General features: G+C 46.1%; 1 protein-coding gene and 1 non-coding gene across 7 annotated transcripts in view; both read left to right on the plus strand.

Moving 5' to 3' along the window:
* Positions 1-23,015, plus strand: part of TMC7 (transmembrane channel like 7) — a 78,732-nt gene that overhangs the window by 13,733 nt on the left and 41,984 nt on the right. For 4 of the 6 annotated variants that reach the window (XM_054453672.2, XM_054453674.2, XM_054453671.1 and 1 more), the window contains exons 2-3: positions 10,693-10,936; positions 17,970-18,118. In XM_054453672.2, coding sequence (XP_054309647.1) covers positions 10,693-10,936; positions 17,970-18,118 — 393 coding nt within the window. Of the gene's footprint in view, positions 1-10,692; positions 10,988-14,796; positions 14,920-17,969; positions 18,119-23,015 lie in introns of those variants that run through there. The other 2 variants (XM_063654564.1, XM_063654563.1) reach the window with 2 other exon arrangements.
* Positions 13,676-13,782, plus strand: LOC129016459 (U6 spliceosomal RNA). Its single transcript, XR_008494847.1, has one exon. It is a non-coding gene; the product is annotated as a U6 spliceosomal RNA (small nuclear RNA).

The following is a 23,015-nucleotide window of genomic DNA, read 5'->3' on the forward strand; positions in this document are numbered from 1 at the left end:
AGAGTCTTGCTCTGTCGCCCAGGCTGGAGTGCAGTGGCGCGATCTCGGCTCACTGCAAGCTCCTCCTCCTGGGTTCACGCCATTCTCCTGCCTCAGCCTCCCGAGTAGCTGGGACTACAGGCGCCCGCCTTCACGCCCGGCTAATTTTTTTTTTGTATTTTAGTAGAGATGGGGTTTCACCATGTTAGCCAGGATGGTCTCAATCTCCTGACCTCGTGATCTGCCCGCCTAAGCCTCCCAAAATGCTGGGATTACAGGCGTGAGCCACCGAGCCTGGCCAACCTTTTTTTTTTTGTAATTAAACCCTTAGTAGAACACAGCCATGCCCATTCGCTTATGAATTATCTATAGCTGCTTTCCTGCTACAAGGACAAAGCTGAGTAATTGCAAATAGTAAATTCTTACCTCTTTTCAGAAAACGTTTGCTGACCTCTGTTCTAAGCACATTACATATGATTGCCATCTAATCCTCAGGACAGCTATAGGAGGTAGGAACTGCTGTCCACATTTTATAGGTGGGAAAACCGAGGCACGGAATGGTCAAGTAACTTGCCAGGTTATGCAGGCGGCAAGTGAGGCTGGGGTCCAAATCCAGGCAGGGTGCGTTGGGAAACTGTGCTTTTAACTGTCAGGCCTTGCCACCTTCTCGGACAGACAGAATCGCAGTAACTGCCCCACAGACCCCTGACCAGATGCTCCACGGGCACGAAAAGCAGGGGCTTGGCTGGACGCGGTGGCTCACGCTTGTAATCCCAGCACTTTGGGAGGCTGAGGTGGGCGGATCACGAGGTCAGGAGATCGAGACGATCCTGGCCAACATGGTGAAACCCCGTCTCTACTAAAAATACAAAAAATTAGCCGGGCATGGTGGCGGGTGCCTGTAGTCCCAGCTACTCGGGAAGCTGAGGCAGGAGAATGGCGTGAACCCGGGAGGCGGAGCTTGCAGTGAGCCGAGATCAAGCCACTGCACTCCAGCCTGGGTGACAGAGCGAGACTCTGTCTAAAAAAAAAAAAAGAAAAGCAGGGGCTTGAGGGCTTGAGTTCCAGGCTCAGCAGCAGCTCTGATGATGGAGTTAGTCACTGCTCCTGAAGGCTGTTTGCTCATCTGTTTGTAAAGCCTTAGACCCAGCCAGTCGCCAGCCCCACCCAGGTGGCAGTTGGCGTGAGTCATGCAGTTTCTCCTGACACTACTGTTACAAAGTCTAGCAGATCTGGGAGGCTACCAGGGCCTCTGGCTCCTCCCCTCTCAGACTAAGCCCTGGGCTGCTGTGAGTGAGGCCCCTCTACGCTGTATTTATTTATTTATTTTGAGACAGTGTCTTGCTCTGTCACCTAGGCTGGAGTGCATTGCTTCAATCACAGCTCACTGCAGCCTCGACCTTCCAGGCTCAAGCGATCCTCCCCTCAGCCAAAAAAATGTTTTATTTTTTTGTAGAGACAAGGTCTCACTGTGGTGCCCAGGTTGGTCTTGAACTCCTGGGTTCAAGCAATCCTCCCGCATCATCCTCTCAAAGTGTTGGGATTATAGGCGTGAGCCACTGCATCCAGCCAGTCATATTTCAATTGCTTATTAGTCCCATGTGGCCAGTGGCCACTGTATTGGACAGTGCAGATATAGAACATGCCCTTCATTGCTGAAGCCCAACAAAGGGTAAGCCACCATGCCCGGACCCCTGACTTATTTTTCTCCATGCACTTATCAACATCTGAAATACATTGTTTTTACTTGTTCAATGTCTGTCTCCACCAAATAGAATGTAAGTTTCATAAAAGCAGGGAAATAGTGTGTGGTGTTCAAGGCTATATTGTAGTCCTAGAATAGTGCTTGAGTGGTGATAGTTGCTCAGTAAATGTTTCTGAGTGACTGAGTGGTGGGTGAATAAGTGAATGGATGGATGGGTAGGTGGTCTTTCCAGGAGCAGGGCAGTGATCAGCCCCTGGCTTTGGAGGGCTTCTTGCACTTGATTGACATGTCACAGCAGCTTCAACTAGAGTTCGGGGACTTTTTTTTTTTTTTTTTTTTGAGACGGAGTTTCACCCTGTCGCCCAGGCTGGAGTGCAGTGGTGCCATCTCGGCTCACTGCAAGCCCTGCCTCCCAAGTTCAGGCCATTCTCCTGCCTCAGCCTCCCGAGTAGCTGGGACTACAGGCGCCCACCACCACGCCCGGCTAATTTTTTGTATTTTTAGTGGAGACGGGGTTTCACCATGTTAGCCAGGATGGTCTCGATCTCCTTACCTCGTGATCCGCCTGCCTTGGCCTTTCAAAATTCTGGGATTACAGGCGTGTAATCACAAAGGTGATTGGCCGTGAGCCACCGCGCCCGGCTGAGTCTGGGCTTTATGAATTCTTGGGTTAAGACCCTTTAGTAGCTGTAAGCACAGATTATCTGGACACCCTACCTCCACTTAACATCCAAAATAAAAACAATTCAGCCAGGCATGGTGGCTCATGCCTATAATCTCAGCACTTTGGGAGGCCGAGGCAAGTGGATCATTTGAGGCCAAGAGTTTGAGAGCAGCCTGGCCAGCATGGTGAGATCTCGTATCTACTAAAAATACAAAAAATTAGCCGGGTGTGGTGGTGCACGCTTGTAATCCCAGCTACTTGGGAGGCTGAGGCAGGAGAATCACTTGAACCCGGGAGGCAGAGGTTGCAGTGAGCCGAGATTGCGCCACTGCACCACTGCACTCCAGCCTGGGTGACAGAGCAAGACTCTGTCTCAAGAGCAAAAACAAAAAATAAAAACAATTCAGGTGAAAAGAAGTCCATAATGTTTTGAGATTGATACCTACATTGACTTATTGGTAATATCAGATTGTGTGTGCGTGTATGACATTTTATCATTCCATGAGAAAAAAAAGCAAAGCACATTTCTAATAGGGTTGGTTTGTGTAAAGTACCTGAAATAGGAAGAATGTGATATATGGTCAACATCTCAGTCAATATTTTTTGCCAGCTTTTTTTACCCTTTAAATTATTTTTGTTCCAGGTGCGGTGGCTCACCCCTGTCATTTCAATAGTTTGGGAGGTGGAAGCAGGTGCATTGCTTGGGTCTGAAAGTTTGAGACCAGTCTGGGCAATACGGTAAAACCCCATCTCTACAAAAAATACAAAAAATTAACCAGGTGTGGTGGCACACACCTGTAGTCCCAGCTACTTGGGAGGCTGAGGCCGGAGGATTGCCTGAGCCTGGAAGGCAGAGTGAGTGGAAATGGCACCACTGCGCTCTAGCGTGGGTGACAGAGTGAGATCCTGTCTCAAAAACAAAACACAAAACAAAACAACAAAACATTTTATATTGTGAAAAAAATACATCATTCGTATAGAAAAGAATAATATTCAAGGCTTAAATTCCTAAAATATTTTACTCATTTTTTTGACACCCTTTCTTTCCTGGTATGTAAAGTACTTTGGTTGGCTTGGTGGGTGGTCTAACGTATCTTGTATCCTCAGCACCAAATTCATTCATTCCTGAATTATTCATTCATTCAACTTAGGAGGTATTTATTAAGCATCTGTCCTGTACCAGGCTCTGTGCTAGACCCTGGTAATTCAGCAGTGACAGAAAGAGACAAGGTCCCTGCCTTCATAGAGGTTATAGAGTCAGAGACAACACACAAGTAAACAATTAAAAAGGACAGACTAGGCTGAGTGTGGTGGTTCACACCTATAATCCCAGCACTTTGGGAGGCTGAGGTGGGAGGATCACTTGAGCCCAGAAGTTTGAGACTAGCCTGGGCAACATAACGAGACCTCATCTATACTAAAATATATGCATATTAACTGGCTGTAGTGGTGCACACCTGTGGTGCCAGCTACTCAGGAGGCTGAGGCGAGGAGTATTGCCTGAGCCTGGGAGATCAAGGCTGCAGTGAGCTATGATGGCACCACTGCACTCCAGCCTGGGCAACAGAGCAAAACCTTGTCTTAAACAAACAACACAAAAAGGATGGAGTAGTAACAGGGGTGAGTGAGTGCGGTGGAGTGGGCACTTAGGAGCTATGTGGTGTTTGAAGGAGTGAGCAAAAGCTCATCAAAGCACAGAGCAAGTCTTCGTCTTCTCCAGAGTCCCAACCTCCAGTCTGGAGTCTGGCACAGAGAGAGGATCCATGCAAGTTGTCAAACAGAACTAATTCCCATAGCAGCTGGTGAGCGGCCTGGATTCAGTGACCTACAAGGTCCCTTTTTACCTAGAGTTTCCATGATACTTTGTGTGGGAAACAAACCCCTGCTGTGAACTCAGCACCAAATACGGTTGGGCAACTTTCTTGGCTAGAACGCGGGGGAAGCTGGTGGTGGTTTTAGTGCCATTTAGATCATACTTGGCTGGTGCCCACATCGTGGGAGGGTTCATGCCTGTTGGTAGAATGTGGTCTCCTGTGGGAAAAGTTGCCAAGAAAGGTCCTCAGGATGCTCTCCAGATGTATCTGCCTCTGCCACTGCTCATTCATTCATTCATTCATTCTTCAGATGGAGGGCTGCTTTTTTTTTTTTTTTTTTTAAGTTGGAGTTTCGCTGTTCTTGTCCAGGCTGGAGTGTGATGGAGTGATCTCAGCTCACTGCAACCCCCGCCTCCTGGGTTCAAGTGGTTCTCCTGCCTCAGCCTCCCAAGTAGTGGGATTACAGGCATGCATCACCACGCCCAGCTAATTTTGTATTTTTTTAGTAGAGATGGGGTTTCACCATGTTGGTCAGGCTGGTCTTGAACTCCTGACCTCAGGTAATCCACCTGCCTTGGCCTACCAAAGTGCTGGGATTACAGGTGTGAGCCACAGTGCCCAGCCTGGATGGAGGGCCTTCTATGAGCAAGACACCGCTTTTAAGCCTCAGAGAGACTTTGTCCTTAACCTGGAAGAATAGTATATGGCAGAAAAATTGGCTATGCCTGGCCCTGCTCCCTCATGTCTCCTGGAATTACCCAGTCATCCTCCTACCTAAGTAATAATCTCCTAATTGCTGAAATCTGGCTCCAGTGACCAAGAAGTTCTAGGCATTCTTAGATAGAGGCACCCCAATATCTGAAATATGCTACCCGCTCCTGTGCAGATGGTCAACAGCGGCCCACGCTGACCACAGGACTACAGTGGCCATCCCAACAGCAAGGCTCTTGGCTGGACCAATTCAGTAGAATGTCTGACAATAACTGTAATGAGACGATCTTATTCCTTAAGGATGAGAAGGACATCAAGGCTCTAAGTGGTGAAATGACCTGTGGTAAAATCAGGAGTCTATCTTGACACTCAAGCTTTGGGCAAGTCACCATGCCTGGGCCTCAGTTTCCCTGTTGGAAAGCCACAGCAGGCCAGGGGTGGTGGCTTATGCCTGTAATCCCAGCCCTTTGGGAGGCTAAGGTGGGAGGTTCACTTGAGCCCAGGAGTTTGAGACCAGTCTAGACAACAAAGCAAGACCCTGTCTCTACTAAAAACTGAAAAAAAAGAAAAAAATTAGCCAGGTGTAGTGGTGTTCATCTGTAGTCCCAGCTATTTGGGAGGCTGAGGTGGGAGGATCGCTTGAGCCCAGGAGTTCAGGTTATACTCCAGCCTGGGCAATAGAGCAAGACCCTGTCTCAAAAAAAAAAAAAAAAATACCAGGGCAGTGAAGCCCTCGGTGTTTACCTCTGCAGGTTGGCGTGAGAAATGAGGTGACGTCGTGCTGGGAAAAGTGTGTGTTCCTATATGCAAACAAGAGGGGGTGGATCCTAGTTATAAAAATAATGATGCCTGTGTTCAAAGACATGGTTATGACATTTTTTGTTTGAAGTTGAGGAACTTCCCTGGAGTGTCTAAAGAGGAAAAATCAGGACAGTTCTTCCTAGGAGGGGGTAGGTGGTATATGAAAAACAGGATAATTACCTAGTTGATTTGTATGGAATTTTATTTTTATTTTTATTTTTATTTATATATTTGTATGTATTTTTTAGGGTGGAGTCTTGCTGTGTTGCCCAGGTTGGAGTGCAGTGGCGTGATCTCGGCTCACTGCAACCTCCGCCTCCTGGGTTCAAGCAATTCTCCTGCCTCAGTCTCCTGAGTAGCTGGGATTACAGGCACCCGCCACCATGCCTGGCTAATTTTTGTATTTTTAGTAGAGACAGGGTTTCACCATGTTGGCCAGGCCAAGACTCATCTACGTGAGTCTTGAACTCATGACCTCAAGTGATCCACCTGCCTCAGCCTCCCAAAGTGCTGGGATTACAGGCGTGAGCCACCGTGCCCGGCTTATATAGTATTTTAACATTTACAAAGCACTTTTAAATCCATGGCCCCCTGAATTTTTTCATGGTGAATACTACAGCTCTGGGGTCTGATAAACCTGTGATGGGTTTCTAGTTCCAACACTTACTGTGTGAGCAAGCAGCACTTACTAATTGTCTGAGCCTCAGTTATTAATCTGTAACATGGAGATAATTCTTTTGTTTGTCTTTTGGGGTTTTTTTTGTTTTTCTTGGAATCGGAGTCTTGTTATGTTGACCAGGCTGGTCTTGAATTCCTGGGCTCAAGCAATCCTCCTGCTTTAGCCTCCCAAAGTAGCTGAGACCGCACCAGCACGATGGGGATAATTCTCTCCAAAGCGTAGTTTGGAGTATTAAGTGTGACGATGCATGTTCAATACTTTATTTTATTTTATTTATTTATTTATTTATTTTCTGAGATGGAGTCTTGCTCTGTCGCCCAGGCTGGAGTGCAATGGCACGATCTTGGCTCACTGCAAGCTCTGCCTCCTGGGTTCACGCCATTCTTCTGCTTCAGCCTCCCGAGTTAGCTGGGACTACAGGCACCCGCCACCATGCCTGGCTAATTTTTTGTATTTTTAGTAGAGACGGGGTTTCACCATGTTAGCAGGATGGTCTCGATCTCCTGACCTGGTGATCCACCTGCCTTGGCCTCCCAAAGTGCTGGGATTACAGGCGTGAGCCACCACGCCCGGCCCACATGTTAAATCTTTTAAATAGCCTGGTACAAGGTAGGCAAGTACTCAATAAATCTTAGCCAGTGTTGTTCATGTTGTTTGCAACTCCTTCCTCACCATCGTGCTGATGAGGCCCATGGTGTTAGATCCTCCATTCCCGAGATGAGAAAAATGTGACTCTGAGGCAGCTGTGGTCTCTCCTGGGGTGGCTTGGCTGGTGGATGACAGGCCAGTGTTTTAAACCAACCCAGGCTCCAGCCTGGGGCCCCTGACCCCACAGCTGTTGAATATTCAGTAGGTCCGTGCTGTTCTATATTCAAAGACCTTTGTTTGTGGTTAATAATAGCTCTTTGTTTCTGCTAGCGGGAGGGTAGCCTCCATGCAGGGCTTAGACCCTTTTCCTTTTCAGGGGCCACACCTGCCCTACCCTCATATTGGCTCTAGGGAGCCACTGCCACTAATGGAAGTGTGTCATATCCTCAGGGTGTGCTAGACAGGGAGGTAGAAGGAGGGGTGAGGCTCGTAGACTTGCACATGACGATTGGCAGGGCCCCAGCCACGTGTCCGTGTGTCATCTACAGTGGGACAGCTGCTCCATTGTGTCTGAACTTGCCTATCCGAGAAAGGCAAAGATTACAGTGTCAGAGCCAGGCCTTGACCGGTCCCCATCTGGCCCTGCCCCTGCCCATCCTCATCCGGTTGGTGCCTTTATGGAGCTCTGTGTGTGCCAAGCACTGCCTAGGACCTTCTACCCATGTGATCCCCTTTAATGTTCATAAACAGGCTGTGTAGCAAGTCCTGACCCCAGCCTTGCCCTTGCAGCCTCCAGGGTGACCTTTTTTTTTTTTTTGAGACGGAGTTTCGCTCTTGTTGCCCAGGCTGGAGTGCAATGGCACGATCTTGGCTCACTGCAACCTCCACCTCCTGGGTTCAAGCGATCCTAAATAGCTGGGATTACAGGCATGCGCCAGCGTGCCCAGCTAATTTTGTATTGTTAGTAGAGACGGGGTTTCTCAATGTTGGTCAGGCTGGTCTCGGACTCCTGACCTCAGGTGATCCCCTTGCCTTGGCCTCCCAAAGTGCTGGAATTACAGGCGTAAGCCACCGTGCCCGGCCCAGGGTGACCTTTTAAAACGCAGTCAAAGCACGACATCCCAAGGTCCTGCCACAGTCTACAAAGCCCGACTTGGTTCAACCCCAGCCACCCTTCTGACTTCAGCGTTTCCATTCTCCCTGTCCTAAATACCTATCGTTGCTCAATACACTGCTCCAAACGTGCTGGCTTAAGCCATGTTATTATTTCTGCTGATTCTGTGCATCAGGGACGATGCAGGGCACGGGGGAGCCCGCTTGCACTGCTGCCTGGGATGTCTGCTGGGGCTGGAGCACCCAAGATGGCCTCATCATGGCGATGCCTGGTGAGGATGCCCCAGGGGTTTTTTTGTTTTCTTTTGTTTTGCTTTTTTTTGAGACAAAGTCTTGCTCTGTCGCTTAGGCTGGAGTGCAGTGGTCCAATTTTGGCTCACTGCAACCTCTGCCTCTCAGGTTCAAGCTATTCTCCTACCTCAGCCTCCTGAGTAGCTGGGATTATAGGCGCGTGCCACCACGCCCAGCTAGTTTTTTTTTTTTTGTATTTTTAGTAGAGATGGGATTTCACCATGTTGGCCAGGCTGGTCTTGAACTCCCCACGTCAGGTGATCTGCCTGTCTCGGCCTCCCAAAGTGCTGGGATTACAGGTGTGAGCCACCGTGTCTGGCTGTCCCAGGGGGTTGAAGACACAAGCCTGGGGCCTTGGTTCTTGCAGTCACCCAGGTTGTTGGTTCTTTTTGTAGGCTTAGGGACTCTTCCTCTCCACCTCATTGTCCTAGGTAGTTGGACTTCCTACCAGGCAACCCTGGCCCAAGAACACAGAAGTGGCTACTGAAAGGCCTTCTTATGACTTTGGGCTGGAAATGGCAGAGCATTACTACCATTGAGTCCTTTGGTTAAAGCAAGCACAGGTCCTGTGCAGATTCAAGGAGGGGACCAAGCAGAGGGCCAGTGTGACTCATTGGAGGCCACCAATGAAACCGCCTACCAGGTTCTTGCTCATTCACTCTTCCTCCAACCTGTTACACACTCTCCTGCTGCTGGGCCTTTCCACTTATGGGCTCCCTCTGCCTGGGGTGCTTTTCCCCAAATATCCAATGGTCTCAACCCTTCCCTTCATTCAGCCTTAGCTAAATGTCATCTTTAAAGAGAGACCGAGATCGCGCGCCACTGCACTCCAGCCTGGGTGACAGAGCAAGACTCCGTCTCAAAAAAAAAAAAAAATAAAGAGAGACCATACTTGACCCCACCTTATCAAAAACAGTTCACCCCCCTCATATCACCTCTGTCCCCTGACACCACGCTGTTCTTTTTTTTTTTCATTGCACTTATCACTTCCTGGCATAATATTTACTGCCTGTTTATTATTTGATATCCCTCTCCCCCATCTCAGAATATAACTGCCATGTGAGTAGGGCACTTGCCTTGTTCATTGCAGTTCCCTTAGCTCCAGATATGACACATGGTAGATAGAGTTGTTGAATGAATATTTGAGATGAGGAAACTGAGGCTTAGAACGGTTAAGTAACTTTCACAAAGACACACAGCTAATAAGTGACAGAGTGGGGATCCAAATTCAATCATTTAGCATCGATCATGAAGCTTTGCTGAATAGAAGCTTTGCTGCATAGGGGTAATTGCTTAGGTAATTATGGCTGCCTGCCCCCTCTTCTCCCTGAGTCCTGTCTGTCTCCACTCAGAGTGATCTTCCTGCAACTAAAATCTGATCAGGGATAAAACCCATCTTGAAGGTAGCTTCCCTCCCCTTAAGCAGAAAGCCCACCTGCCTTAGCCTGCTGCCCAAGACACAGCAAAGCTTGGCTTCTGGCTCTGGCCTGATATAGAAACGATAAGGGTTTTGGAGTCAACCCTGGCTTTGTCTGCAGTGCGCCCAATCACCAGCTCTCTAAATGCAAGCAAATTAGGAATGTCATTCATTCTGAGTGTCTGTGGTTAGCAGGGCGGTCAAGCTGGCTGAAGACTGGTCTGGAGTGGCCTCAGCTGGGGCAGTCATCCCACATAGTCTTATCTTCCAGCAGGCTAGCTCAGGCTTGTTCTGGCTGGGCTCCAGAGAGAAGCAGAAGTCTGCAAGACCTCCTAAGGCTGGGCTTATAACTGGCCCAGCATCACTTCTGCTGTGTTCTGTTGGTCCAAGCAGATCAGGAGCCAGCCCAGATCCCATGAATATGTGTGAAGCTCTTAACACCATGCCTGACACACAGGAAATGCTATTATTATTGTTATTGATGTTGTTGCCATGCATTTGCATGGTATACTTTATGCTTTTTAGAGTTTTATTGAATACATTACTATACCCTACACTGTGGGAGGAAGTTGGAGCAAATATTACTAGCCCCATTTGACAAATATTTAAAATATTTAAAACTTTGGGCAAGTTTAGATAACTTGCCCAAGGCCATGCTTTTAGCTAGTGTCTGCAGCCAAACACTGAATATCAGATATTGTGCAATTTAAAGCACGTCTGCAAACGCATCTGCAGAAAGTGAGCCCATCTGCAAATGATTTCATTGTCCTGAGCACCACTGTGATAAATAAAATAAGATCAAAATGCTGTTGTCACTGACCCAGGCTAGTAACTATCTGCAAGGTTCAGTGATGATGTACAAGATCCAAGTTTCCTGCTTGGTTTCCGAACTCACTGGAATGAATGATGACTTTCTTTTCTTTTACATAGAGAACCTCTCTCTAGACTCCAGTTGCTTTTCCTCTCCACCGGTGAACTTCCTCCAAGAATTGCCAAGCTACCGGTCCATTGCACGCAGGAGAACGACTGTCCATTCCCGCGACAAGCAAAGCGGTACTTTGCTAAAGCCAACCGACTCTTACAGCTCCCAGCTGGAGGACAGAATCGCTGAAAACCTCAGCGGCCAATCTCTTCGAAATTATGCACTGAACATCTCTGAGAAGCGGAGACTAAGGTTTGTTCACTAGCCACCTGGAACCTGCATTGTGTATGTTATGGCCCAGAGGTACGTTTTGTGCATGAAATGCATTCCCTGAAGAGCTCATATAATTAAAATTTTATTCCTTAGGGTAAGCTAAGCCTCTTTGACAAAGATACCCGAATTTTCTTCTCTACTCCTACTGCTTCACTTGACTAGCCTTAAAAAAGAAAAAAAAAAAAAGACACCCAAACATACTCAACATATTAGAAGTTTCTTTCCAGGCTGGGCGCGGTGGCTCACGCCTATAATCCCAGCACTTTGGGAGGCTGAGGTGGGTGGATCACCTGAGGTCAGGAGTTCGAGACCAGCCTGGCCAACAAGGTGAAACCTCTTTTCTACTAAAAATACAAAAAATTAGCCAGGCATGGTGGCGGGCGTCTGTAGTCCCAGCTACTCTGGAGGTTGAGGCAGGGGAATGGCGTGAACCCGGGAGGCGGAGCTTGCAGTGAGCCGAGATTGCGCTACTGCACTCCAGCCTGGGGAACAGAGTGAGACTCCATCTCAAAAAAAAAAAAAAAAAAAAAGAAATTTCGTTCTTTCTTTCCTTCCTTCCTTCTTTCTCTTTCTTTCTTTCTTCTTTCTTTCCTTCCTTCCTTCCTTCTTTTCTCTTTCTCTCTTTCTTTCCTTCCTTCCTTCCTCCCTCCCTCCCTCCCTCCCTCCGTCCCTCCTTTCTTTCCTTCCTTCCTTCCTTCTTTCTTTCTTTCTTTCTCTTTCTTTTCTTTCTTTCTTTCCGACAGAGTTTCACTCTTGTTGCCCAGGCTGGAGTGCAACGGCACGATCTCAGCTCACCTCAACCTCCACCTCCTGGATTCAAGCAATTCTCCTGCCTCAGTCTCCTGAGTAGCTAGGATTACAGGCATGTGCCACCATGCCTGGCTAATTTTGTATTTTTAGTAGAGACAGGGTTTCGCCATGTTGGCCAGGCTGGTCTTGAACTCCTGACCTCAGGTAATCCGCCCACCTTGGCCTCCCAAACTGCTGGGATTACAGGCATGAGCTACCGTGCCTGGCAGAAGTTTATTTCTTGCTAGCATAAAGTACTAGGTTCAGGTGAGTGGGGGACTTTGCAGCCATTCAGAGACCCAGGCTCTTTCCATCTTGTGGCTCTGCATACCCCTAAAGCCTCATTTTTGTCTGCAACCAAGCAGTGCAAAAAGAAAGAGTTTGCAGTATGAGTATACCAGTTAGCTACGCAGCAGAATAAATCACCCCACAACTGAGTAGCTTAAAACAATAGTTTCTCAAGTCTACCAGTCAGCTGGACAAATCCTTCTAGTTTCAGTTCGGCTGAATCTTTATCCATAGTCGGCTGTTGTTGAGGAGGTGTCTCTGCTGATCTAGGCTGGGAATCAGCTGGCTGTAAGCTGGTCTGGGGTGGCTTCAGCTGGGATGATCACATGGAGTCATCGGGATAGCTTGGGTTTGTTTGCGTGGCAACAGCTGGAGCCTAAGAGAGGATCAGAAGCCTGCAGAACCTCCTGAGACTAGGCTTAGAACCAGCTCAGCTTCCCTCCTACTGCAGTCTGTGGTCTAACCAGATCACAGTCCAGATTCAATGGGTGGGAAAAGATTCCTCCCGCTAATGGGAAGAGCTGTAAAGTCACATGGCCATGGGGCATTCACACATTCATTGAGTAATCGGGAGTTTTGGGAGTGGGTTAAGAGCCAAGTCTGAAAGGTGCACATATCACTTTTCTTTACATTTCTACCAGAGAGAATTTAGCCACATGGTCATACCTAACTGCCAGGAAGGCTGGGAAGTGTCTCCAGCTAGTGCCAGAGAAGGAGAGAATGGATTTGGGTGGTAGCTTGCCATCTCCCCTATTCTTGAAGAATTTAAAACATAATTTTCCCATTGACCTGGTGTAATGACAGAGGTGGTTATTTCTGCTTAACTCTCAAATTACTGCCCCCCACAGGTTCAGTAGCATAAATGCATTAGAAGGATCGGGCAAAGTGGCTCATGCCTGTAATCACAGCACCTTGAGAGCCTGAGACAGGAGGATTGCTTGACAGCAGGAGTTCTAGACCAGCCTGGACAGCATAGCAAGACCCTGTCTTTACAAAATAAATAAATAAATAAATAAATAAAATAATAATAATAGAAAAATTAGCTGGGTGTGGTGATGTGTGCCTATAGTCCCAGCTACTTAGAAGGCTGAGGCAGGTGTATCACTCAAGCCCAGGACTAGGAGGGCTGCAGTGAGCTATGATTGTGCCACTACCCTCCACCCTGGGTGACAGAGTAAGACCCTGTCTCTACGAAAAAAATAGCAAAACAAAATGACACATTGGATGATACACTGTACCTTGTAGGTTTGAGAATATGTTATCTTTGGTTTTATTTTTAATTTGGGTGGTCTTGTATTCTCAAAAAATATTCAGACTTTATAAATGTATTTTAGCTGGCACAGTGGATTATACCTGTAGTCCCAGCACTTTGGGAGGCTGAGGCAGGTGGATCACTTGAGCTCAGGAGTTCGCGACCAGCCTGGGCAATGTAGTGAAACCCTGTTTCTACTAAAATTACAAAATTTAGCTGGGCATGGTGGTGCACTCCTGTAGTCTCAGCTACTCAGGAGGCTGAGGTGGGAGGATCACCTGAGCCCGGGAGGTTGAGGCTGCAGCAAGCCAAGATGGCGCCACTGCACGTCAGTCTGGGTGACAAAGCGAGACGTTGTCTCAAAAAAAAAGGAAAAAAAAAGTATTTTAGTGCTCCCTTGGGCAGCGCATATACTAAAATTGGAGCGATACAGAGAAAATTAGCATGGCCTCTGAGCAAGAATGACACACAAATTCATGAAGCGTTCCATATATCGATTTATTTAAAAAGCAAATAAATAAATAATGTATTTTATTTCCCACTCTTTCAGATTCACAGATTTTGAATTCTTATAAACTATTACTGCTCTATACCAAACTCTGCCACACCTAAGAGAGAGACATATTTTCTTCCATCAAGGGACTTCCAGGCTCACTGGAAAAATGAAAATAACAGACTCATGAGAGCAGGGCCCATGTCTATCTGGTTTACCAGTGAATCCCTAGAAAGTGGCAAAGAAGGCTGGATGCAGTGGCTCACGCCTGTAATCCCAGCATTTTGAGAGGCCAAAGATCACCTGAGGTCAGGAGTTCGAGAACAGCCTGGCCAATATGGTGAAACCTCATCTCTACTAAAAACACAAAAATTAGCCAGGCGTGGTGGTGGGCGCCTGTTATCCCAGCTACTCGTGAGACTGAGGCAGGAGAATTGCTTGAACCCAGGAGGCAGAGGTTGTAGTGAGCCGAGATCGTGCCACTGCACTCCAGCCTGGGCGACAGAGTGAGACTCTGTCTCAAAAAATAAAAAATAAAAAATAAAAAATAAAAAAAAAAAGAAAGTGGCAAAGAAAAGGATACAGGAAGGATCATTCTTTTTTTTTTTGAGACGGAGTCTTGCTCTATCGCCCAGGCTGGAGTACAATGGCACGATCTCGGTTCACTGCAACCTCCCTGCCTAAGGTTCAAGGAATTCTCCTGCCTCAGCCTCCTGAGTAGCTTGGGATTACAGGCACCCGCCAGCATGCCTGGCTAATTTTTGTAATTTTTAGTAGAGACAGGGTTTCACCACATTGGTCAGGCTGGTTTCGAACTCCTGACCTCAGGTGATCCGCCTGCCTTGGCCTCCCAAAGTGCTGGGATTATAGGCTTAGCCACCGCACCCGGCCAGGAAGGATAATTCTAATTGCTAATAGTTGTTATTCTGAGCTCTTTATTTCCTTTAATTCCCACTCCACCCTCTGAGGCAAGGTTTTCAAATTATTATTATTATTATTTTATTTATTTATTTTTAGATGGAGTTTCGCTCTTGTTGCCCAGGCTGGAGTGTAATGGTGTGATCTCGGCTCACCGCAACCTCTACCTCTCGGGTTCAAGTGATTCTCCTGCCTCAGCCTCCAGAGTAGCTGGGATTACAGGTATGCGCCATCATGCCTGGCTAATTTTATATTTTTAGTAGAGACAGGGTTTCTTCATGTTGGTCAGGCTGGTCTCAAACTCCCGACCTCAGGTGATCCACCCGCCTCAGCCTCCCAAAGAGCTGGGATTACAGGCATGAGCCACCACACCTGGTCTATTTTATTTATTTATTTTTGAGACGGAGTCTCACTCTGTCGCCCAGGCTGGAATGCAGTGGTGCCATCTTGCCTCACTGCAACCTCCGCCTCTCGGGTTCCAGCGATTGTCCCACCTCAGCCTCCTGAGTAGCTGGGATTACAGGCACCTGCCACCATGCCTGGCTAATTTTTTCTATTTTTGGTAGAGACGGGGTTTCACCATGTTGGCCAGGCTTGTCTGGAATTCCTAGCCTCAGGTGATCCATCTGCCTCGGACTCCCAAAGTGCTGGGATTACAAGCATAAGCCACCGCACCCGGCCGAGGGAGGGTTTTTTTAACTTTAGCACTCTTGCTTTTTTTTTAAGATGGAGTCTCGCTCTGTCACCCAGGCTGGAGTGCACTGGCACCATCTTGGCTCACTGCAAGCTCTGCCTCCCGGGTTCACGCCATTCTCCTGCCTCAGCCTCCCGAGTAGCTGGGACTACAGGCGCCCACCACCACACCCGGCTAATTTTTTGTATTTTCTTTTTTTTAGTAGAGACGGGGTTTCACTGTGTTAGCCAGGATGGTCTCGATCTTCTGACCTTGTGATCCGCCTGCCTCGGCCTCCCAAAGTGCTGGGATTACAGGCGTGAGCCACCGCGCCTGGCTGCCCTCTTGCTTATTGACATTTGGGGCCAGATAGTTCTCTGTTGTGGAGGGCTGTCTGTGGATTGGAGGATGTGTAGCACATCCCTGGCCTCTACCACTAGATGCTAGAAGCATGTGCCCCTCCCCCAAGTTGTGACAATCAAAGATGTCCCCAGACCATTGCCTGATGTTCCTTGGGGGGTGTGCAAAATCGCCCTGACTTGAGAACCACTGATCTAAGGGTAGGTACTTTACTAACTCCAACTTACAGATAAGGACCCGATGCAGAGCACTGGGAAGCTTGTTTAGATGGAAGGTTCAAGTCCTTTTCTTTAATAGGAGCTTCCTGTCTGATGGAGGAGGACAGACTGGTGGGAGGGTGGAGGCGTGTGCCATGTGCCATGGATGGCTGGCAAATTCCTCAAGTTTCCTCTCTTGCCTTCAGGCCCCAGCACCTTCTCTTTCCCCTGCTCTTCTTACTCCCTGCTCCAACACCAACTTGGACTTGGGGCGCCTCCTCCAGGTTTCCAGAGCTCTGACCACATCCCCTTTTGTAGCACTTCTCACAGGGTGCTGTCGTTGTTGGATGTCAGCATGTTTGCCTTCCCTCTAGACTCAGGATCAGCTTTGTGGGCTGTGCAGTCTCTGTTGCAACCACTCAGTTCTGCTGTTGCAGATGGTTCATAAATGAATTGGCATGGCTGTGTTCTAGGAATATTTATGGACACTGAAATTTGAATTTCATGTGTCACAAAATATTATTTTTCTTTTGGCTTTTATTATTTTTATTTAATTTATTATTATTATTATTTGATATCGAGTCTCGCTCTGTCACCCAGGCTGGAGTGCAATGGCAACATCTCGGCTCACTGCAACCTCTGCCTTCTGGGTTCAAGCGATTCTCCTGCCTCAGCCTCCCTAGTAGCTGGGATTACAGGTGCCTGCCATCATGCCCACCTAATTTTGGTATTTTCAGTAGAGACAGGGTTTCGCCATGTTGGTCAGGCTGGTCTTGAACTCCTGGCTTCATGTGATCTGCCTGCTTCGGCCTCCCAAAGTGATGGGATTACAAGTGTGAGCCACTATGCCTGGCCTCCTTGTTTTTTTTGAGACAGGGCCTTGCTCTGTCTCCCAGGCTGGAGTGCAGTGGTGAGATCTCAGCTCACTACAGCCTGATCCCCCAGGCTCAAGCAATCCTCCTGCCTCAGCCTTCCAAAGTGCAGAGATTACAGGCATGAGCCACTGTGCCTGGCCCGTCATTCCTTTTTGAGGTTGAATAATATCCTATTGTGTGGATAGACCACATTTTAAAAAATCCACTTATCCGTCAGTGGACATTTGGATTGTTTCTACCTTTTGATTATTAGCAATAATGCTGCTATGAACACTCAAGACAAGTTTTTTTTTTTTTTTTTTTTTGAGACCGAATTTCGCTCTTGTTGCCCAGACTGGCCAACATAGTGCAGTGGCATGATCTTGGCTCACTGCAAACTCCGCCTCCCGGGTTCAAGAAATTCTTCTGCCTCGGCCTCCCAAGTAGCTGAGATTATAGACGCCCACCACCATGCCTGGCTAATTTGTATTTTTAGTAGAGACGGAGTTTCACTATGTTGGCCAGGCTGGTCTCAAATTCCTGACCTCAGGTGATCCACCCGCCTCAGCCTCCCAAAGTGTTTGGATTACAGGCATGAGCCACCGCGCCCAGCCTCATGACAAGTTTTTGTTTGAGAGCTCTGTTTTCAATTCTTTGTATGTACTAGGAGTGGAACTGCATGGCACATGGTTATTCTGTTTGACATTTTGACGGACTGCCAAACTTTTTCCGTAGCGGCGGCATTTTATATTCCTTGCAGCAATGTATGAGGGCTCACACATTTCTCTGTCCTTTCAGCTGGGGTTTTATGAGATGCTGAGTCTTTCTTTTCTTTTTTTTTTTTTTTGTGAGATGAAGTTTCACTCTTGTTGCCCAGGCTGGAGTGCAATGGCACCATCTCGGCTCACCGCAACCTCCGCCTCCCAGGTTCAAGCGATTCTCCTGCCTCAGCCTCCTGGAGTAGCTGGATTACAGGCGCCCACCACCACACTTGGCTAATTTTGTATTTTTAGTAGAGATGGCATTTCACCATGTTGGCCAGGCTGGTCTTGAACTCCTGACCTCAGGTGATCCACCTGCCTCGGCCTCCCGAAGTGCTGGGATTACAGGCATGAGCCACCGTGCCAGGCTGGGATGCTGAGTCTTGATGCTGCTGTTGTCATTGTCATGATCATGTTTTCCATGCAGGGACATTCAGGAGACACAAATGAAGTATCTCTCCGAATGGGACCAGTGGAAGCGGTATAGCAGCAAGTCTTGGAAGAGGTTCCTAGAGAAGGCTCGAGAGATGACGACCCACCTGGAGCTGTGGCGGGAGGACATTCGCAGCATAGAAGGTACCCCGCCCTGGCCTCTCTGCAGGCTCCTCCGCAGAAGTCTCTGTGTCTGGGGAGCAAGTACAGCTTCCTTTCCACTAGGGTCTAGCTGAAATTGAGCATTTCTTTCCATGATGAATGTGAGCAACAAACCACAGCAAGGTTTAGCAGAACCTGTGTCTTTGTCACCAGGAAAAAATTGTGGATATTTTCCTGTCCCTTCTAGTTGTTGTATTTATCTTGGAATACCGTTAATGCCCATGACTACTTGGAAATTTTAGTCGTTATTAGACTTGCCACTAGATCTTGTTATTTAGTGTGCTAGTGAAGACCAGGCACAGTGGCTCACTCCTGTAATCCCAGCACTTTGGGAGGCCAAGGTGGGTGCATCATGAGTTCAGGAGTTCGAGACCAGCCTGGACAACATGGTGAAATCCCACCTCTACTAAAACTACAAAAAATTAGCTGGGCATGGTAGTGCATGCCTGTAATCCCGGCTATTTGGGAGGCTGAGGCATGAGAATCACTTGAACACGGGAGGTGGACGTTGCAGTAAGCCGAGACCGCACTATTGCACTCCAGCTTGGGTAGCAGAGTGAGACTGTGTCTCAAAAGAAGTGCCAGTAAAGGTGCTCACTGATGCTCACATAGGTCATTCTATCACACATATTTTTTAAATAATATGATAACTATATCTGTTTTTATCTTATTCATTTAAATTAAATAAAATAGTATTATTTAAAAATATTAAATTATTTAATAATTTAATTTAAATTAAATGCATAAAATAGTACTATTTAAAAATAATATTAAATTATAATATTTTAATATTAGTAAACTATTATTTCATGCATTAAAATATTATTATGCATAAATATATTATTTTTAAAATGTTATACTTTTAATTTCAATGCATAAAATAAAAACAGACATACAGTTATCATATTATTAAAAATATTATCCCAGCCAGGCGGTGGTTCATGCCTGTAATCCTAGCATTTTGGGAAACAGGCGGGAAGATCATGTGAGCCCAGGAGTTTGAGACCAGCCTGGGAAACAAAGTTTAAGACTTTGCCTCTACAAAAAAAAGTTTTTAAAAAATTTTTTTGAGACGGAGTCTTGCTCTGTCGCCCAGGCTGGAGTACAGTGGTGCGATCTCGGCTCACTGCAGGCTCCGCCCCCAGGGGTTCACGCCAGTCTCCTGCCTCAGCCTCCCGAGTAGCTGGGACTACAGGTGCCCACCACCTCGCCTGGCTAATTTTTTGTATTTTTAGTAGAGACGGGGTTTCACCGTGTTAGCCAGGATGGTCTCAATCTCCTGACCTCGTGATCTGCCCTTCTCGGCCTCCCAAAGTGCTGGGTTTACAGGTGTGAGCCACCACGCCCGACTCCAAAAAAAGTTTTAAAAATTAGCTGGATGTCGTGCTATACGCCCATAGTCCCAGCTTCTGGGGAAGCTTAGGCAGGAGGATCACCTGAGCCCAGGAGTTTGAGGCTGCAGTAAGCTATCATTGTGCTATTGCACTCCAGCCTGGGCAACAGAGCCAGACCCTGTCTCAAAACAAAAACATAAATAAACAAACAGCCTTATTATCCTGAGTCGAGGTTCATCACTCTTACCAAACTGCAAAGAGTTCCCATGGCCCTGAAAATACTGCGAACCCCTACTTTCCTATAATGGTGAGAATTTGGGATTAAAATAATTGTTATTAGTTGGCTTGGGCTGCCGTAACAAAATACCGCAGACTGGATGGCTTAAAAAACAGAAACTTTTTTTTCTCATAGTTTTGGAGGCTTGAACAGGCCTTCTTGCTGTGTTCACGTAACCTTTGCTTTGAGTGTGCTCTGAGAAAGAGTGCAAACTGTCCGGTGTCTCTTTTTATAAGGACACTAATCCCATCATGGGGCCCCACTCTCAAGACCTCATTGAAACCTAATCACCTCCCAAAGGCCCATCTCCAAATACCATGACACTGGGGGTTAGGACTTCACCATACGAATTTGAGGGTGGGGACACAATTTGGTGCATAGCAGGTATGCAAAAATGGGAAGTTGTGCCAAAATACAAAATTAGCCGGGCATAGTGGCTCATGCCCCCATCCTAGCACTTTGGGAGGCTGAGACAGGAGGATCACTTGAGCTCAGGAGTTTGTGACCAGCCTGGGTAACATAGTAAGATCCTGTCTCTATTTCATCTAAAAATAAAAATGAAAATAAAAAAAAACAAAATACAAAATTAGAAACATTAAACATTTTTTTGATTATCTATTTGATTTTATTTGTTGAGACAAAGTTTCGCTCTTGTTGCTCAGTCTGGAGTGCAATGGTGTGGTCTTGGCTTACTGCAACCTCCGCCTCCCAGGTTCAAGTGATTCTCCTGCTTCAGCCTCCCACTTAGCTGAGACTGTAGGCACGTGCCACCAGGCCGGCTAATTTTTGTATTTTTGGTAGAGACAGGGTTTCACCATGTTGGACAGGCTGGTCTTGAATTCCTGACCTCAGGTGATCTGCCTGCCTTGGCCTCCCAGAGTGCTCTGGGATTACAGGCATGAGCCACCACTCCCAGCCAGGATTATCTATTTTACAGCAAAACATTTTTCAAACATCTCCCCAAAACTGCTAAAATGGAAACTTTGTGAGGTTTGTAAGGAATGTAGTAGGATAAATAAAGGAAATGATTGTCTCCATTATTACTATTTTAAGACCTATAAAATATAATTGGCAATCTATCCAATGAACTACCTTTTTATTGTTGTTTTATTTGGAGAATATAACATATTTCTAAAAGGCTTCTTGGCTCACTTAAGACTTCGACCATGCACTCATATACTTTTTCTCTTGAGATTTAAGTGTAATATGTTTGGAGCAAAATAATAAAAGCTAATTGTTACTGAGCATTTACTATGAACCAGGCATTGTGTTAAGCGCTTTACTCATTACTTCAGTTAATCTTCAGAGGAAACTTTCATTTAGGTACTTGTCATTTGTATGGCTCAGAGAGTTTGAGATCTTGTCCAGGTTCACTCAGACAGGGTGAGGCAGAACCAGGGTTTGAATCCAGGCATTCAAGATGTAGAGTCCAAGGTTTTAGCCACTATGTCTAGCTCCCTCTCTTGCGAAGTGGTAGGCTTTCTGGAGATTTTCATTCAGAAAGTGGCCTGTGTGGTAGAGGGTAGATTCTCCCTGGGAACCGGGATTTTTATTTTCTCTGCAGTTACTCTACCCCTGTGATTTCTTGGCTGGGTAGGTGCTCATCTGACATGAAGTGCAGGTGTGATAATTAAATTTCTTGCCTCTGGCAGATTGCTAAGTATTAGAGAGTGGCAAAAAACTGTGGGTATCTTATATCTTCGGTCTCCAGTAATAAGTTCTTTGCTCCTACCAAGAACAAGAAGCCATCCTTGCTCTTCAGAATGCTTTCTATCCTCAGCAATTTAATCATCATCTAGCAGAAGGTTGGTTTTCTATTTGCAAATCAATCAATGTAATTTACCACAAAACAGAATAAAAGAAAAAAATTATATGATCATCCCAACAGATGCAGAAAAAGCACTGATAAACTTCAGTTCTCATTTTTAGCAAATAAGAAATACATAAGACCTTTCTTAATTTTAATTTTAAAAACCTATAAACATTATACAGCAAACAACATACTTAATGATGAAATATTAAAATCTTTTTCCCTGAGATTGAGAATGAGAAAAAGGTGCTGCTTATCACAGATTCTGCTCAAAATCATCCTGGAAGTTCTAGCCAGTGTAGTAGGATGGGCTGGGGGAAGGATAATAATTGGAAAGGAAGAAATAAAATGTCATTTTTTTTGTCAGATGACAATGATATGCATGTAGATAATTAAAAAGACAACTATTAAAATTAATGTTAATGTAACAAGGTTTATTATTAATGTTAAAATGTCTCTATATAAAATGAATTGTATTTCCATATACCAACAACAAACATTTAGAAAGTGAAAATTTTTAAATGATACAATTTACAATAATATCAAAAATGTCAGGGCCGGGCGTGGTGGCTCACGCCTATAATCCCAGCACTTTGGGAGGCTGAGGCAGGTGGATCACCTGAGGTCAGGAGTTTGAGACCAGCTTGGCTAACATAGTGAAACCTCGTCTCTACTAAAAACATAAAAATTAGCTGGGCGTGGTGGCTCATGCCTATGGTCCCAGCTACTGGGGAGGCTGAGACGGGAGAATTCCTTGAACCCAGGAGGCAGAGGTTGCAGTGAGCTGAGATCACGCCATTGCACTCCACCCTGGGCAACAGAGTGAGACTTGGTGTCAAAAAAAAAAAAAAAAAGTCAGATATCTAGGAATATATCTAAAGAATCATATGCAATAATTATGCACAGAAAACTATAAAGTATTATTGAGAAAAACTAAGGAAGACCTAAATATACCATGTTCATGGATCAGAAGACTTAATATTATAAATATGTCACTTCTCCTCAAATTGACCTATATATTTTATGTAATCCCAATCAGAATCTTAGCAGATTGTGCGTGAAAATTAAAACACTAATTCTAACATTTGTATATAAATGCAAAAGACCAAAGATATCTAAGACAATCTTGAGAAGTAACAAAGCTGAAAGATACCATATATCAAGTCTTGCAAATCTGCAATAATTAAGACAGTCTAGCATTGGTGTAAGGATAGACATGTAGACTCATGGAACAGGATAGAGTTCAGAAACAGATTCATACATACATGGTCAGGTGATTATTTCCAAAAAAGACAACCAATAAGTGGTGCTGAGTCAACTAGAGATTCATATAAGGAAGAGATAAATACTGAGCCTTCCCTCATACCATTCTCAAGTGATTAATTCAAGATTAATTGTAGATCTGCAGGTGAAAAGTTAAAACACTAGAAGATCTAATCTTAAAGCTAACAATTAAAA

This window comes from Pongo pygmaeus, chromosome 18 (genome assembly GCF_028885625.2).
Source record: "Pongo pygmaeus isolate AG05252 chromosome 18, NHGRI_mPonPyg2-v2.0_pri, whole genome shotgun sequence".
Lineage (NCBI taxonomy): Eukaryota > Metazoa > Chordata > Mammalia > Primates > Hominidae > Pongo > Pongo pygmaeus.